Source organism: Botryllus schlosseri, chromosome 13 (assembly GCF_051294905.1).
Source record: "Botryllus schlosseri isolate E-star chromosome 13, Bs_hap1, whole genome shotgun sequence".
In the NCBI taxonomy this organism is placed as follows: domain Eukaryota; kingdom Metazoa; phylum Chordata; class Ascidiacea; order Stolidobranchia; family Styelidae; genus Botryllus; species Botryllus schlosseri.
This window is the reverse complement of record NC_137248.1, coordinates 9,519,525-9,535,587: the sequence shown is the minus strand read 5'-3', so window position 1 is coordinate 9,535,587 and position 16,063 is coordinate 9,519,525. Positions and strand designations below refer to the sequence as shown.

The following is a 16,063-nucleotide window of genomic DNA, read 5'->3' as shown; positions in this document are numbered from 1 at the left end:
ATCTGTTTGTAATGTAAGTACGTAGGGAGCAATATGATGTTCATTGTTCAACCGAGAGACCAGATCCGACATTTTCGCGACACAACGGATAGAAAGTAAGTGCGAACTTGTAAAACTAACCGGACATCATCGAAGACATCGGAGAATTTCACTGTAAGTGAAACCATGGTTTTCCGTGGTGAAACAACATAGCGCCGCGGGCCTGTTGAAACTACTTTCTCGGTGTGGTCAGTCCAATGCTTTCACGAATGTTATATAAGCATCGTTCATAGCAGTATGACCAGACCATGTTCGCAATTCCAAATTAAATTCTGCATTTGGGAATACACTGAATATGAAATTTCTTACAGCAGTCATCTTAATTGTTGCAGGATGCAACGGTCAAGGAGTCCTTGGTAGGCTATACACTATTATGCCTTGGCCTATGCTATAGTACTATCGCACGCCAATATATTTCTATTTGCAGATCGAATCAATTCCGAGGACAATGTATTTTTCACCGGTTACAACGCGCCGTTGGAGACTGATAATTTGCAGTTTACCCCCGTGAGTAACAAGCCTGCATATGTGTATAATTCTATGATGTGTATTGTGTATCCTCTATCAATTTTCACATAACGCTATCTAGTCGATGTGATATTCACCGGGTTGTACATTAATAACCATTAATCCAGTGAATGTGCGATTGAATATTCGACAGACTTGAATGATACGTTTTTGTTGATCCTGAACCACGCGTGGTAAGGCTGTAATATATGCTCGGTCCTCGTCCATTTAGAGCGCGAGCTGTCACGTCTCATGTCCTACATTTCTAGGCTAATCCGAAAAAGCACACAACTGACGAAGGTGGAGATCTCGACACTACCGTGCTGGTTTACACCCAAGAAAGAGAGAGGATCCAGTATTGGGGAATGGCGGCCAGTTACGAAGCAAAGAAAGTTTGGGCGAATAATGTCAGGTAATCGAACGATGTTCATTTTACGGGCAAAGGCTTGCCAATTTCGCAATGTCGTCTCAGGCATAGTTGATGATTTATCCAAGTGGTTCTTAACCTTGCCTCCAGCGCCCCCCAGGGGGCGCTGGCGATTTTGAAAGGGGGCGGAAACGCTCAGGGGGCGATATGGGGGGCGCTGGGCTCAGGGGTGCGGTATGGGGGGCGCTGGAGAAAAATGGCTTCGCAGTAGATGATGTGGTGGTAGGACATATCCTTAATGAGTATTCAGAGAAAATGAACACCGAAAACTTCGTTATATATAGCCTACAAAAGACATATAGGTTTAATTATCCATGGGCGCCTAAATGACTGGCACCGAATATTCCTGTGTTGGCAATCTGAACCCCAGAAGACGAATTCCACCCGGCAGGGAAAAATTATATGCCAGTGAAGAAATACCAATTTAAAATCGTGTTCGTCTTTTAGTTTAGTACGATTGGGCGACAGGGATATCTAAAACTAGATATTCTTGTTGGGCGATTCTATATTTTCTGATATAGCAGACAGGAGGTCACGAAATAACATCATGCAACGAAGTCATACCAACGGGTTCGCCCGCCCGAATATGTTTAATTATTAGTTACGGGCCCTACAGTTTCCAAGACACCTCACATTGTTCGCTCCACGTTTTGATGAGTCTGCGCACACGTAATAAACTCACTGCGCAGACCCTTGGACAACAGTGCGTAACGACTAAAAAAGGGTCAAAACTTCGGATTAGTTGTGCGCAACGTAGATTTTCTGTGCACAGATACCATGTCAGCACTGCGCACGTGAGCAGCTTAGACGGAACATTGCACCTCACTCAGCTCTACCGGTAAATCTGGTAACGTGAGCAGAGAGGACAAGAAATTAATAGCAATATATATGCATTTCCCGATCTGACTGACCGATTTTATCATGAATTATCGAAAGTTTTCGCACTTCGCACTGGCTCGCTAAACGGTACAGCTGATTTCGTAGCAAAACGAACAACGTGATGGGGGCGGTCGGTTTATCACCCTATGGGAGCCCAAGACCCAAGTTTTTTCGGGGGGCCTGACGAAGTGCCGTTTCGTTCCTGCCAACGGGTATACGCCCGAAGATGAATAATTATTATTGAGGGGTCCTACCTTTTCAATCACACATCACTCAGCTCTACCGGTAAATTTGTTTACGTGAGCAGAAAGAGGATAAAATTTGATATCAATATACATGCAATTCCCGATCATATTTACCAATTCAATCATTAATTATTGAAGTTTTTCGCGCTTCGCGCGTCTAGGCGGGAATACCTAGCTCAGTAAATGGACACCCAATGTAGATAACTAGTATCAGCAAATAGTGGATAGCCGAAAGGGGGTCTGGGGGCGAAGCCCCCCGGAAGTTTGGTATATCACCCTATGGGGGGGGCTAAAACCAACGTTTTTGGGGGGGATGACGAAGTGCTGTTACGGCCCTGGTAACGAATTAATTGTACCTACGGGAACGCCCGAATATGTTTAATTATTAATTACGTGCCCTCCATCTTCCCATACAACAGCTCAATCAGCGCTACTGGTAAATCTGATTACTTGAGCTGAGAGGATAAAAAGTTTATAGCGACTTATATAAGTAATTACCATCTATTCATTCATGCATTATAGAAAATTTTGTTACCTAGGGCGACCATGCCACACAAACTTTGCTGACCATCGAAATCACGCTACGGGGTTCTTGGGGGCGAAGCCCTCGGAAGTTTGGTTTATCGCGCTATGGGTGCGCAAGGCAATCAGTTTTAGGGGGGATGACGAAGTGCTGTTACGGCCCTCGCTCTTACTCATTGTCTTTATTACATTCCTTACAATATGCGGTTGGGGGGCGCTGGAGCACGATAATTTTTGAAAGGGGGCGCTGGAGGAAAAAGGTTAAGAACCACTGATTTATACGATCATGCCGATTGCCCATTGTGATCAGTCAATCATCGTCTGTAGGCTACCTGGCGCGGCGTTTCTGATGACCACTGCTGCTGAGTCTAGCAATTTAATATCTATTTACCATTGCATGCAATTCGCGTCCCACCTCGTTGAACCTTTGGTACCTATACCCAACAGTCTTTAACGCTTGCACTATATGACACCTACTATGCAATGTATTGATATACTGAATAGCTACATCCCTACTTTTCTCAAAACCCGCTATCTGAGGCGTTTAGTGCAAATTATAATATATATTGATCGTTCTCAAGTCAATTGTGAAGATATATGCGCATTGCGTATCAATCATTGATTTATTATTTGTTATCCCAGAATTATGGTATTCAAGCAACTATTTAGTGGGTGTTTTTTGAGGGCTAATGATATTTACTTTTATCCTGATCTAAATCATTTTTACAGTGGTGAACGGAATATGGATTTTGTTCATTATGTTTTATTTTGAATGTGTCCGTTCAGTGTATAATTAAAAGGAAACCTGAGTCGTCCGTATCGGATTTGGTTACATTACGTTCATACTACATCTACGCAACAGATCGTCTCAACTCAAGCAGTTTGATCTTGATACCGGCGATGTCACCACGGTGGCACGTGACCTGACAAGCGGACTCGAAAACCTGGCGTACGATCGAATTACAAAGGTTCTCTACTGGACTGATTCGACTGACAAAGTCATACGAGCGATTGAGTTGACGTTTCGCCATTTTACTGAAGTATACCGATCTGAGGTGGCGCCGTACGCATTGACAGTGCATCCAGTAAAAAGGTTCGTTTCTGAATTCATAAGATCAGCGACTTCGCTCAGAAGATATTTACTATGAATTTTATTTTAGGAAGCTGTTCTTCAGTGTTTACAAAACTGACAATAATTTCATTTCTGATACCGAGCTTATAAAATCCGACTTGGACGGCGGCAATCAAAGAGCAATATTACGATTCCCAGATGTCATAAGGCCCCGCGGTATCACCATCGATTTTTCTTCTGATTTGTGAGTTCAATATTCATATCACTTTGCTGTCAATATGATATCAATTTGCATGTATGATTTTTCTGTACGATCGTTTGGTATATATCTGGCATGAATGGGATTTACGCTACCCACCTCTTAATAGTATCAATATGACTATCCCAGATTTTAGGATCGAAAAAACGCTCCCATTCAAATCGAAGCTTCTTACTCCATTATGCAAAAATACCAAATATTTAACCTTATCGCAACTCCTAAGAGGATTTCTCACACCCGCTAGAAGTGGCGGCACCCAGGTTCAAAACCAATGAACTAGTAGTGTATACACACTCCAAACCAGTATCGCCCTCGTTTAATAAGGGATTCTGTTCACAATTTCATCATTGTTATAACTTACAGGCTCTTTTGGACGGATCAAAACTTTTTACGACAAGCTACAATAATGGCTTGTGATCTCAATGGCAGAAGGAGAAAGCAGTTTTTCGCCAAAAGCCAATCCTTTCTTTGGGGCATTGCACATTATAAGGTAACCATATTATTTACAGGATATCGATATTTTCATCTGTCACCATGCCAATGCAATTCTCAGGGTTACGTTTACGCAACTGACATTGTCAATACTACTGACAATAAATACGAAATAGAGATTAGAAAGACGACCGGAAGAGAGTCATACACGAGACAGCTCGACACGAGACCCCGAAATGTTGCCATATATGCACCTGACGAGACAGCTACAACCAAGGGTAACTATCAATTATATGTTCATTACCAGTAGATTATTATGAGCTTATAAATTCACGCAAAATAAGCCCAAGATAGGGGTATCTATTCTGTCCAGTCAGTCTGAGCTCAGCCCATATCGGTAACCGCAAAGAGCCACATTATCGTCATTCCTCATGATTCCATTACGGTGTTCTCGTCTATTGGTAATGATTGGTTGACGGAAGTAGCGTATCACACGTAAGCGAAGCAAGCACGCATATTAAAAAATCATACCCGGATCGAGTGTTCACTAGAGATGGATGAAACCACGTAAAGGACAATCCTAAGGACACGTTAATCTTAAAGCTCGACACCGCAAATCTGACAAGATATCAGGCAATAACTTTCGGCGCGCTTTCATTCTCAGTTACTAATGAGTGTCATGATAGCAAGTGCGAACATATCTGTCTCGCCAGAGATGCTGGAGGATTCGTCTGCAAGTGTTCTCCGGGATTCACTCTCGTGAGCGGGTACAAGTGTGTATCGGGTAAGACATCAAAAAGTTAATTACGTTATATGTTATATCAACTTGTTATATTTGTCGAAAAAGATTCACTAACCGACGACTACATATTGGTTGCTGATCTCGGACAAAAGAGATTGTTCCAGCTTCCCATTCGCAAATCTACACGCAACGTTGGGGATTTGGTTGCAATCGATCTCGATGGTGAGTTGTTAACAGTTGTATATTGTTTGGGATAAGGGGATTTTTCGATGCCGATAATAATTCAACCGGGACCTCATGACTTTGTATTTGTAGATGTCACTGACGATCGAATTTACGCCGCTTCTGTGATAAAAAAGACCGGGGGTCTTGCATGGTTTGATATCAGCGCAAGGGAGATCGTATGGGGAAGCAAGAGACTTTCACGCGACGACGCAGGTAATTAATATATATATGAATATCATATCTCTGTGAAACGAAGTCATTCATCGTATACGAGTCAATATTAAATTGAATGAACAATATATCGCTTCACAGATTGTTATTTTAGGTTTAGGCGAAGGTGTGGACTGTGGATGCTTCGTTAATATACATTACCAAGTCGTTTCGACCTAATTCCGCGTTTTCATAGCGCCGCAATCTTGTGGCGTCATGAAGGGATACAATTCGATGAATAGGTGACATAAATATTGCTACAGCGAAGTTGCAGTAGCATGTGCTCCTCCAGCAAACAAGTGGGCACGATGCAAAGTGAAGATAGAGTCGCAAAAAACTGTAAACATCCACCATCACTCCCTTTTAACCAGTGGGCCACGTCCATCTATACTCGGAGTATACACTGACAGTGTTCAATTCACACGCTGTTCCATGCTCCCTTTTGAGTTTCGGATTTAATGTTTCAACATGTCGAGAGATACCGCAGTATGGAGTTATACTATGCTGAAAATGATTTTCCTTTTGATCGTATATAGTTCTCTCGATAACGACCGGATGCTGCAACAAGAAAGTTTACTGGACCACGCAGACGGGCATCTACAGCTGGGATGGAGTATCGTCTACGCCGGACAAGTTGTATTCGGTGTCGTTCTTTTCGGACGCGCAAATTCGCCAAGTTGTTGTAGACTGCAAAGCGAAGTAAGACATTCTAAATCTGGGGTTATTAAACCTGTACTGGCGTGGAGTCGCATTGGGACTACTCGCAACTTCGGAGCGTATAGTATGCCGATATCAAAAAGTAGATTGTCCGGAGTTCACCGGAAATGGACATGAACAATGAACAGTTTAACATCGGTATTTGGCGTCCAGTTAGTTCATTACGGTCATGATGACCTGGAATGCGGCCGTAAGCTACATGAGTAAGCGAAATGCGGCCGTGAATAGCAGAAAGGTTGCCCACCTCTGGTCTATTGTAACCTGTGGTGAGCACTAGAAATAACACTAAATACGGACCAAGTCAAAATTAAGCACATATCTAATAAGCGCGAGGAAGATAGTTTTACAGGTAATAGTTGTAGTTTCGACATCGGCCTTTCATGCACCCACTAAAACCAGTCCACGGACTCCAAATTACGAACCTTGTTCTAGCTAGAGATCATTCGACCGCAGTGTATCTATCACTCTCTTCTCTAATTGAGTCGTAGTGCACCGTACAGATTACTCTAACAGCGTCGGAAAATACGCTAAACATCGATCATTTATATTTACAGCCTCTTGTATTGGATCGAATATGACTCGTTTTACCAAAACGCAAACGTCAAAAGGAGTAATCTGAAAGGTCGGGATGTCGAGACTGTGCTGCGCAGCGTCCCGAATTCATTCTCATTGACAATTGATTACGAAAGTGAGATATGGCATATAGGCTGTGTATTTTCGAAATTTGCCAGTAACTATGTGGCACTGTCGAACAGAAATAGCAATGAGAATCATTATACGAGCTCCGATAATTTCCGTGCGATTGAATGACATTTTAGTTATCCTTTTGTGATTTTGTCGTTTCTGGTGGTTTTGCTGAGTGAAAAGTTAGGAGTTTTAAATGCTGGTTTACACTAGTTGAAATACCTGCATTGGTGTCAGACATAGGGTAATTGAGAATAAAAATCGTAATCGAATACGACGATTACAGCATTTTCAAATAATCGTAATCGCAATCGATTACTTTCGAAAAAATTCCGAAGTAATCGTAATAGTAGACGACAACTTTCCATATCTAATTGATTTCTTTGTGAAAGAACGATTACTTTTTATTTTTACAAGGACTATGAGGTCATAAACTGAACATTCGTGAACAGGGAAGATACATTATACCAGACTAGTGGTAGCAAAAACGTCTGATTTTCAAACGCCATTGCTCATTATTACGTGAGAGGTATTAGCTTTGCTCGTCATTGCGCAAGAAGTATCCACATATAGTAAATACTAGATATTCGATGTAAAATTTTGTAAATTGTGATGTGATTGTTAGAATACCCGCCGTGTTGTATATATCAGGTTATCAATACACTCAAGACGCCATTACCTCGCATCGACATGACAATCACTACTCTACCTAGTTTCAAATAGTATTGGATGTTTGGTTATCCTTAGTTAAACGCAGTTTGACCTTTGCTGCTTGGCGAGCAGTCGGCCTATGTAGTTCGAACACCGCATATAGTTGAAATTTTGTACTCGTCATATAAAACATTACGATGTCCACAACGAAGCATTAAAAATCAACAGCTGCTGATATATATCATATCCTAGCCGTTCTTTGTCGTTTCTCGTAAAGTCAGCCTTGAGTATCAGCATTCTGTACTAAAGTGGACGGCAGAATTTTATGTTCACTTTAACTTATTCTCATATGACTCTCCTTGAAACGGGTCGCAATCGTTATTTCGTAATTCTTTACTCAACATTTGGACCTGTCTCCATAGCCATCCGCTTATGCACCATGTTAGCGCGGGTTGTAGCTAGAATCAGGACCGAAACAGCAATTAGTTCCCCACTTCAAATGTTGATCCCTCACTCCAAACGCCCCATAGGGCGGTCAATTTTCAAGTTGAAGACTGAATTTCGTCAATAATATTGGTACTTTCATTATATCTTACTATTTATTTTAATCCTCTCTCATCCCCCGTTGGTCGTAATGTGACTAATTGAGATTACTTTTCCATTGTAATCGTAATCGACTACTTCGAGATTGTGTGGTAATCGTAATCGCGTGATTCAGAAGTAATCGTAATTGCAATCGATTACATTCATGAATTAATCACTCCATAACTGATTGGTGTATTGAATCATTGGAATATCTTTGTATCTTGGAAATGTATAGTACACTTACACGAAAGAGAACATGCATGCAAGTTGATACTTCATTATTTCCAGGCTACACTCTGCATGTGCTGACGGCATTGGAAGGTGTGGTGTACTCGATACCGTTGAAAGGTTTGGAGAAATCTGTTCCAAGTACGTCTCCTAATCACGCAGGATACACGAGAACAAAGTTGAAGCCGCACATAAAGAGCAACGTTTTCTTGCTTCTCGGGTAATTCAATAAGCTCTTAGGCTGATGGACGAAAATGTGATTCTACAATGTTCCCCATCTTGCTTGACCAAGATGTTTCTCGTGTCTTGAAATTTCATATATTCGTGATGTAGGCTACAGCGAATTCAAAACAACAACAACAATAGATTGTTTTTCGATTTTAACATGTGGTTTCCTATTAGCATTGTCGTGGTGGACGGCTACGCGTACGTCACCGACGACATCAATGACGTCATAATGCGCTTCAACTTGAAAAGGGGGGCATCGTCGTTGGAACACTACGGAGGCAATCAAGTATTCTTCCCGTCGGCGATCGACTTCTACAGCGAATCCTACTACACAAAATACCTTCGTATGTTCATTTGGGTTTCATAACATTCTATAAAGTTATTAGCTTCTATTTTGAGATGATAAGGTTTAAAAAAGGTACCATCCGCACCGATTAACAAGATACCAACTGGACAGGATACAGCTGTGTTCAATGGCGCTGAAATATTGAAATGCCATCAGTCCGTATAATCCGCTAAAAAATTGTCTTTTCGGATACACGTAATATCTGCTTCATGCATGCTCTAATTCAGCGGTATCTATTTTATGACACACCGCTCAGCTCGCATGTTGTGGTTGACGATGTAAATCAATATACGACTCCATATTACAGGTCCTATTTGTGAGGCAAGAATTGGTAGCAGACTGCCTCCTCCGACAACAACTACACCCGCTCCAACTACAACAGCAGGAAGTTATTGCTCAAGACAATACTACAAGGATATATCGGAAGGCGTAAATAAGAATATAGCATTCAGCTTGTATATATCCTGCTTCAACACGTTTAATAATATGATCTTTTTTTAATTGAAAATGCACAGTCATGATAAATCATATCTATTGGTTTACCTCCGACGCAAGAAATAAATTAATTTGATAGTTGAATACAAACCTTGGTCTTTGACGTGTTTAGATGTTAGCTCAGAGTGGGTGAGCTATACCCAGAGGTGGTCAGTAACGAAGTACTTCTACTTTTTTGAAGTGCTCAAGTAGTTTTCCTGTACTTCTAGTACTTACTCAAGTAGCATTCATTTTTCGCTACTTCTACTTCATGATATTCTGTTGTTCGCTTACTTACACTTGGCTATTTACAGTTTGTGAAGTAGACGTATTATATTCTTCCAATGAGAGAGAGAGAGAGAATGAGATGAGGAAATTTAGGGACTTTTTCGCAGATTACCAACAATAATTTAACTATCACAAAAGTTTGGGGAAGATATTGAAATAGATATTGAGGGACAAATATGTTTTCACGAAAGTGTTGGTCAGTATCATTTAGGTAGCGGGTTCCTTATATACTGCATTGTCGTCCATATGACATGTTTCATCACAGTCAATATGGCTCAGAAAAATATTTGGAACCATCTAACCCAGGGGTGTCAAACTCAAATTGCTTCACGGGCCGGATTCAAGGCTTCAAATCGCCCGCGGGCTAGACCAATCAACTAATTTCGAATTGTTACCTCGTGCCCTTGCCTTCCGCTTGAATACTTTATTATCAAGCATATATGGATAATACACAGCACATGGGTTTTTATTCTAGCAAGTCGCAACACCTTTATTCGCAAACGATAAATAGGCAAAAAGATATGATTGTCCGGTTGCATACAGTTAAGAACCGATACAGCAGTGGCGCCAACGACGATATAAGTTGGCATATTTCTATGATCTGTTTGCAGTAGTCATAACCTGGCGTTAGCCCAGCGTATGCGCTATGATGAATGCAAAATATTTAACTGTAAATGCGGACGTTGGAATTTGGGATATTATTATTAATTCGCAAATCGAGTTTCTCTTAAGTCTGGGTACCTATCGGGTGGGAAGTGACACGGCAGTGCGATCATACATATTTGAAAGATATATTTGTGTAACTAATATATCTTCCATGTAAACTGCATATAACGGTTCCGTATTGGCGTTTTCGCTTCTGTGAAAAACTGCTTTTAGGTTTCATTTTTCCATAAAGCTTTGAACTCAGAGCGCACATTAGCTTTCGCGAATTAGAGAGAGTGAAACCACAACGCCGTAGACTGGTCGACTTGGTCGTTATAATGTGGCCTATGAACATGAGCATGAGCAATTGAGCATGCTCGACATTTGCTGTCTTGAGGGAATATTCAATGAAAGTATGCCCTGCATATAGAGTCTCAACATTTGTTACGAATGTTCTGGATAATATAATAATTTTTCCATCCACTCAGAATTGCTTCGCGGGCCGGATGAAATCGTCAGGCGGGCCGAATTCTTATGTTTGACACCCCTGATCAAATCATGATCTAGCATTCTAACCGCAGCGCAACTGTTCAAATGCATGAAGTATTTGGTATTTGTATTTCTATTTACGCACGGTATCGTTACATAGTGTTCTTCTAATTAATCTGAGTTCTTTTGTCCGGGACACTTGCTGGTAGAAGTCACCTCTGGTGATACCTAACGGTCTTCGTATGCCGTGTAGGAATCAACTCCTTACACACGAATACGTCTAAAACTGAACATAACCATACAAATGGTAACTTGCAATAAGGGCTTGGCAAATTCGAGTCCATGAGTGTACGGCGAACTTCAATATTGCAGCAAACAATATACGCTCATAGTGTTAAATTTATTCCACTGGAAGCTTTTCGACTGGCTCTCTTCAGCAATGAACGCCAGTAAATGAGGTTAACCAAGTTCGAACTATAGGAAGAATTTTGTCGTTGTGACGTAATAATGACAAGTACACAAGTCGCGAACGGCAGTAAACAGCGCATGGTTACGGTACAGCACACACAAAAAATCAGCTGTAAAACAGCCGAATGACAAAACAACACTAATGGAAGATTCCCAGCGTGTAGAGATGTTCCTTCTGGCGGCAGAGGATCGGCTTTTGCAGCTTTATAATGGTTGATTCAAGGACCTTTAAATGAAAAAGAGAACGACCACGAGCAACTATGGAAACTGATTGATATTGAAATGTATTGTAATGTTAATGTTTCACTCAAATGCTGACCAAATGACGAAGCATATGCTTGGTTATCGTCATAGCAGTCTGTTTTGGCAGCCAATTTGCACTGACGTGCAAGCTCCGAGCGAGTATATCCGAATGTTTTTGACATGTGGTATTCTACGACATCGCGGTTCAAAGCTTTCAGAGTAGAAGCATTGTCGGATCTGTGATTTTAGTCGTTGAACTAACTCAGTGGTTCTCAGTCTTGTTGACCTCTGAAAGAGAAAAACAGTTCGCGGAACCCTAGCGCTTCGAGTACCCTGCAGGGCTGTAACCAAGTCACAAGGATCCGAGTGACAAGTCAATCTCATTTTTATAGTGTTGACTCGAGTAAAGTCGAGCCATTTTCAATTCACCTCCGAGCCAAGGTAAGCATCGGCTCTCTGGACGCTGGCCGGTGCGAAACCCTAGTGGTCCAACCATAATACTATCCAATCACTCTCACTACCCAGGACGAGTATGGCCGCCAGGCCTTCATAGTCCGACCCCGGCGATGCGGTCAGATTGGTGGCTAGGGTGGAGTGAAAATGACTTTTTTTTTTCAAATCAAAAAAGGCCTTCCTCAATCCTGACAAATGACCTAAAACTTCAATTAAAAGTGACTTCAGGGTGTTTCCCCCATTTTCCAGCCGGCAACCCCCCAATTTCTGCGCGTGGGGGGGTAAAATGGCCCATCTCGGCAACCGCTGGTCGTAGAGTCATGATATATAGCTCAAAATCTGCGGAAGCATCATGTTTCTATCTGTCTTCTGAAGAAAGTTTTCTCTATTGTGAACACAAAATGAGTTATAGCCAAAAAACTATATATACGCACATTTTTGTTGAAATTCAGCATTTATTCTGACGAATTGTGATCTGTCATTAGTTTTTTTTTAAAGTAAAGTAACACACTGGCAATACCGAATATTGGGCCCATATTACAAATATATTCACAACACAGTCCTTTTAAAATCGGTTCAAAACATCATAATGAAACACTCACATTTAACGACTTTTATTAAAAATGCATTCTTTTGTCAAGTTTTTTCATCAGTTTACGATACTTAATTTTTCGGCGAATGAGGCCATATCTCGTCTTTGAAATCCCGAAACTAGTGCTGATGCTTCTGTTACGAGCTTTACATGTCGTTCCACTGTTTGATTGTGGCATGGATGAAACAAAATCAGAGGCTTCTCGCGGCATTCTTCTAACTCTGCATCAGTTAAGTGCTCAATCGTTGGAGGAAGTTATTGATAAGGTTCAATATCAACCAATTCGTGGTATGCCTTGGCTTTGGGACACAGAATAAACGAATAGGACCCCAGTTCAATTGGTTGGAACTGCTATGACTTTCAATGTCCACAAGTGAATTTTATTCAGCGGTATGTTTTTGAAACGCAAGCACCTTGGTCACACCTAGGGATGGTGTGAACCTCTGAAAGGTTCTGTGTGAACACGAACGTGAACCTCATGACGTCACGTTACGTCATATTGCTAATTCCAACCCTATCTTTCAATGAAGTGATAGCTTTTGTACATGGTACCTAGCGACGACTCGGGCCACATCATGCCACAATGCCGAAGTAGGCCTACATGTTGGCGTTTTAAACGTCGCTAGATGTATCAACTGAGGCAATCGAAGGATATGATACTCCTATAAATCAATATCTTCTGTCGCTTTGCGTACAATTTCGACGAGGACTTACCAGGGAATATAGCTTACGACTTAAGGGTCTAGGCCAGACCGGACAATGTATTCGGCGTCTGAGTATCGCTACATTGATATTGAGCAGCGTGTAAACGGGTTTCTATACTTGATGCCGATACTACCCCATTAACAAGTTATACAGCAGTAGCCAACACCTCAATCGCAAGGATTTGATTTTAATGATGCAGTAACGATATGAAGTCAAGATTGACCCCGTATGCCTGCTAGATTATTTTGCATCAAAAACGATATCAATCTCATTGATTGCTTGAATAAGCATCATTCGCTGACTATACGTATTTCGGTAGGGATGTTGTGTGATTGCGGGTCAAACTCACAGCAGAGAGTCACTAAATATTCACAAACGGAAAGCTGGATATTTCGAGCAAATTTTTGTAACAAAGCAAGTAAGACTTTTGAGATTGTCAAGGTGCATGCTCGTTTAGTGTCGATTTCTATTGCTGCCAGAGCCATGCATAGAGTGGCCCACGGTTGAAATAAGATGTTAAAATGAAGTGAAAATTTTAATATATGAAAAAGGTTCACAGTGCAGAACCTACCAAGGTTCTGTTGTGAACGCGAACCTCTTAATTTCCGAGGTTCACACACAGAACGCGAACGTGAACCTCACGTTCACACCATCCCTAGTCACACCCTTATTTCGTATGTCTTCATTATCATCTACCAGCATTGCAATCATAATATTTTCGGGGTTTGTGAAATAACCGTTTCTTGTCACCACATTCAAAGCAATTTTCCGAACGTTTCGGTCAGAGAAATTCAAAACCTGTTGAATCAAGTTGAAGATGTTTCTGGATCCATGTGTTATATATTTGTCTCCCTTGATCTCAAACCAAGTTGAAAAATATACTTCAAGACAAAAACGAACCAGAATCTCCAGGTTCGAAGGCGATTCATCAACTGTTACATAATACCGTAAAACTCTACACATAATACCGTAGAACTCTGCACTGCATCCTAAAGTTAGCCATCTTGAATGCGCACCCGGTGGTCCAACCTCCAAGTAAGCCAGATCATCATCAGCATTTCCTTGAATAATTGCCCAGCATATTTATAAGCATATAACTGGTCCTTACTTAAGTCACTAACAATTTCCTATGGTAGCTTTTGAAAGGCCATAAGTGGTGGCGAGAGCTTTTTGAATTGAGTAACTGACCAACAAGATACACTTCCACGTAGTTTTTTTTCAATTGGGTGTGACCAAGGTGCTGGCGAAAACATGCCGCTGAATAAAATTCACTCCTGGACATTGAGAGTCATAGCGGTTCCAACCAATTGAACTGCGGTCCTGTTCGTTTATTCTGCGTCTCAAAGTTGAACTTGGAAGCAAAGGTATACCACGAGTTGGTTGATATTGAACCTTATATCAACAACTTTCTCCAGCGATTGAGCACTTAACTGATGCAGAGTTAGAAGAATGCCGCGAGAAGCCTCTGATTTTGTTTCATCCATGCCGCAATGGGGAAGCGAGTGGCGCAGTGTGCTAAGCGACACAGTCACGACACCAATGGTTCAGAGACCAGACACAGAGCAAGCCACGCTCTCATAAAGCTGGCAGCTGAGACCCGAAGACGGACGCATGCAAGAGAAAGAGTGAAAGAGTGACTGCGCTGATTGAAAGTCGGCCAACGAGGAAGATACATGATGTCGAAGATACTGACTATACGATGAATATGAACTGTAATATGAAACTGAACTGTACCTATATCTGTGTCGTGACGCACAAGGCCTAAACGGCGATAAGCGTCACTGTAATACCCGTGTAATAATAATAATAATCCATGCCGCAATCAAACAGTGCATGGAACATCATGTAAAGCTCGTAACAGAAGCATCAGGGCACGTTTCGGGATTTCAAAGACGAGATGGCCTCATTCGCCGAAAAATTAAGTCTCGTAAACTGATGAAAAAACTTGACAAAAGAATGCATTTTTAATATAAGACGTTCAATGTGAATGTTTCATTATGTTTTAAACCGATTTTAAATGGACTGTGTTGTGAATATATTTGTAATATGGGCCCAATATTCGGTATTGCCAGTGTGTTACTTTACTTTAAAAAAAAACTAATGACAGATCGTAATTCGTCAGAATAAATGCTGAATTTCAACAAAAATGTGCGTATATATAGTTTTTTGGCTATAACTCATTTTGTGTTCACAATAGAGAAAACTTTCTTCAGAAGACAGATAGAAACATGATGCTTCCGCAGATTTTGAGCTATATATCATGACTCTACGACCAGCGGTTGCCGAGATGGGCCATTTTACCCCCCACGCGCAGAAATTGGGGCGTTGCCGGCTGGAAGATGGGGGCAACACCCTGAAGTCACTTTTAATTGAAGTTTTAGGTCATTTGTCAGGATTGAGGAAGGCCTTTTTTGATTTGAAAAAAAAAAGTCATTTTCACTCCACCCTATTGGTGGCTCTCTCCCCAGGCACAAGTATGGTGGCGGCGGGACAAGTGGCCGCAGACGCCCCCAGCCAAAGCCTGCTTGTGCCAACTGTTTGAACCTTTAATAAGAGAAAAAGGAAGAAAACAGGAAGCAACCGAGATGGGTGCTTTTGTGTCCTATGACACAAAAGGGCCCTATTACGGCGCTTGTGACTGTCTTCTGTGTGAAATATCAGTCTGTCACAAGCGTAACGGGGGGAGGTTTACTGCGGTTCCTCCGGTT

The 16,063-nt window shown here is 41.5% G+C and overlaps 1 protein-coding gene across 1 annotated transcript; it reads left to right on the top strand.

The window, feature by feature from the left end:
* The first annotated feature begins 236 nt into the window (after positions 1–236).
* Positions 237–9,583, top strand: LOC145454349 (uncharacterized). The gene is made up of 15 exons (XM_080332349.1): positions 237–395; positions 467–546; positions 816–958; positions 3,482–3,712; positions 3,780–3,935; positions 4,314–4,440; positions 4,504–4,660; positions 5,047–5,166; positions 5,230–5,346; positions 5,440–5,562; positions 6,096–6,258; positions 6,831–6,964; positions 8,485–8,644; positions 8,827–8,996; positions 9,306–9,583. Exons 1-15 carry the CDS (start codon positions 335–337, stop codon positions 9,497–9,499), a joined length of 2,136 nt encoding a protein of 711 aa, XP_080188475.1. The 5' UTR covers positions 237–334; the 3' UTR covers positions 9,500–9,583.
* Positions 9,584–16,063: the final 6,480 nt, after the last annotated feature.

Coding starts and splice junctions, on each gene's coding strand:
- LOC145454349 (XM_080332349.1), top strand. CDS start 335: ATGAAATTTCTTACAGCAGTCATCTTAATTGTTGCAGGATGCAACGGT. Junction 959..3,481: donor GTTTGGGCGAATAATGTCAG/GTAATCGAACGA, acceptor TCTACGCAACAG/ATCGTCTCAACTCAAGCAGT. Junction 5,347..5,439: donor GGTTGCAATCGATCTCGATG/GTGAGTTGTTAA, acceptor TTGTATTTGTAG/ATGTCACTGACGATCGAATT.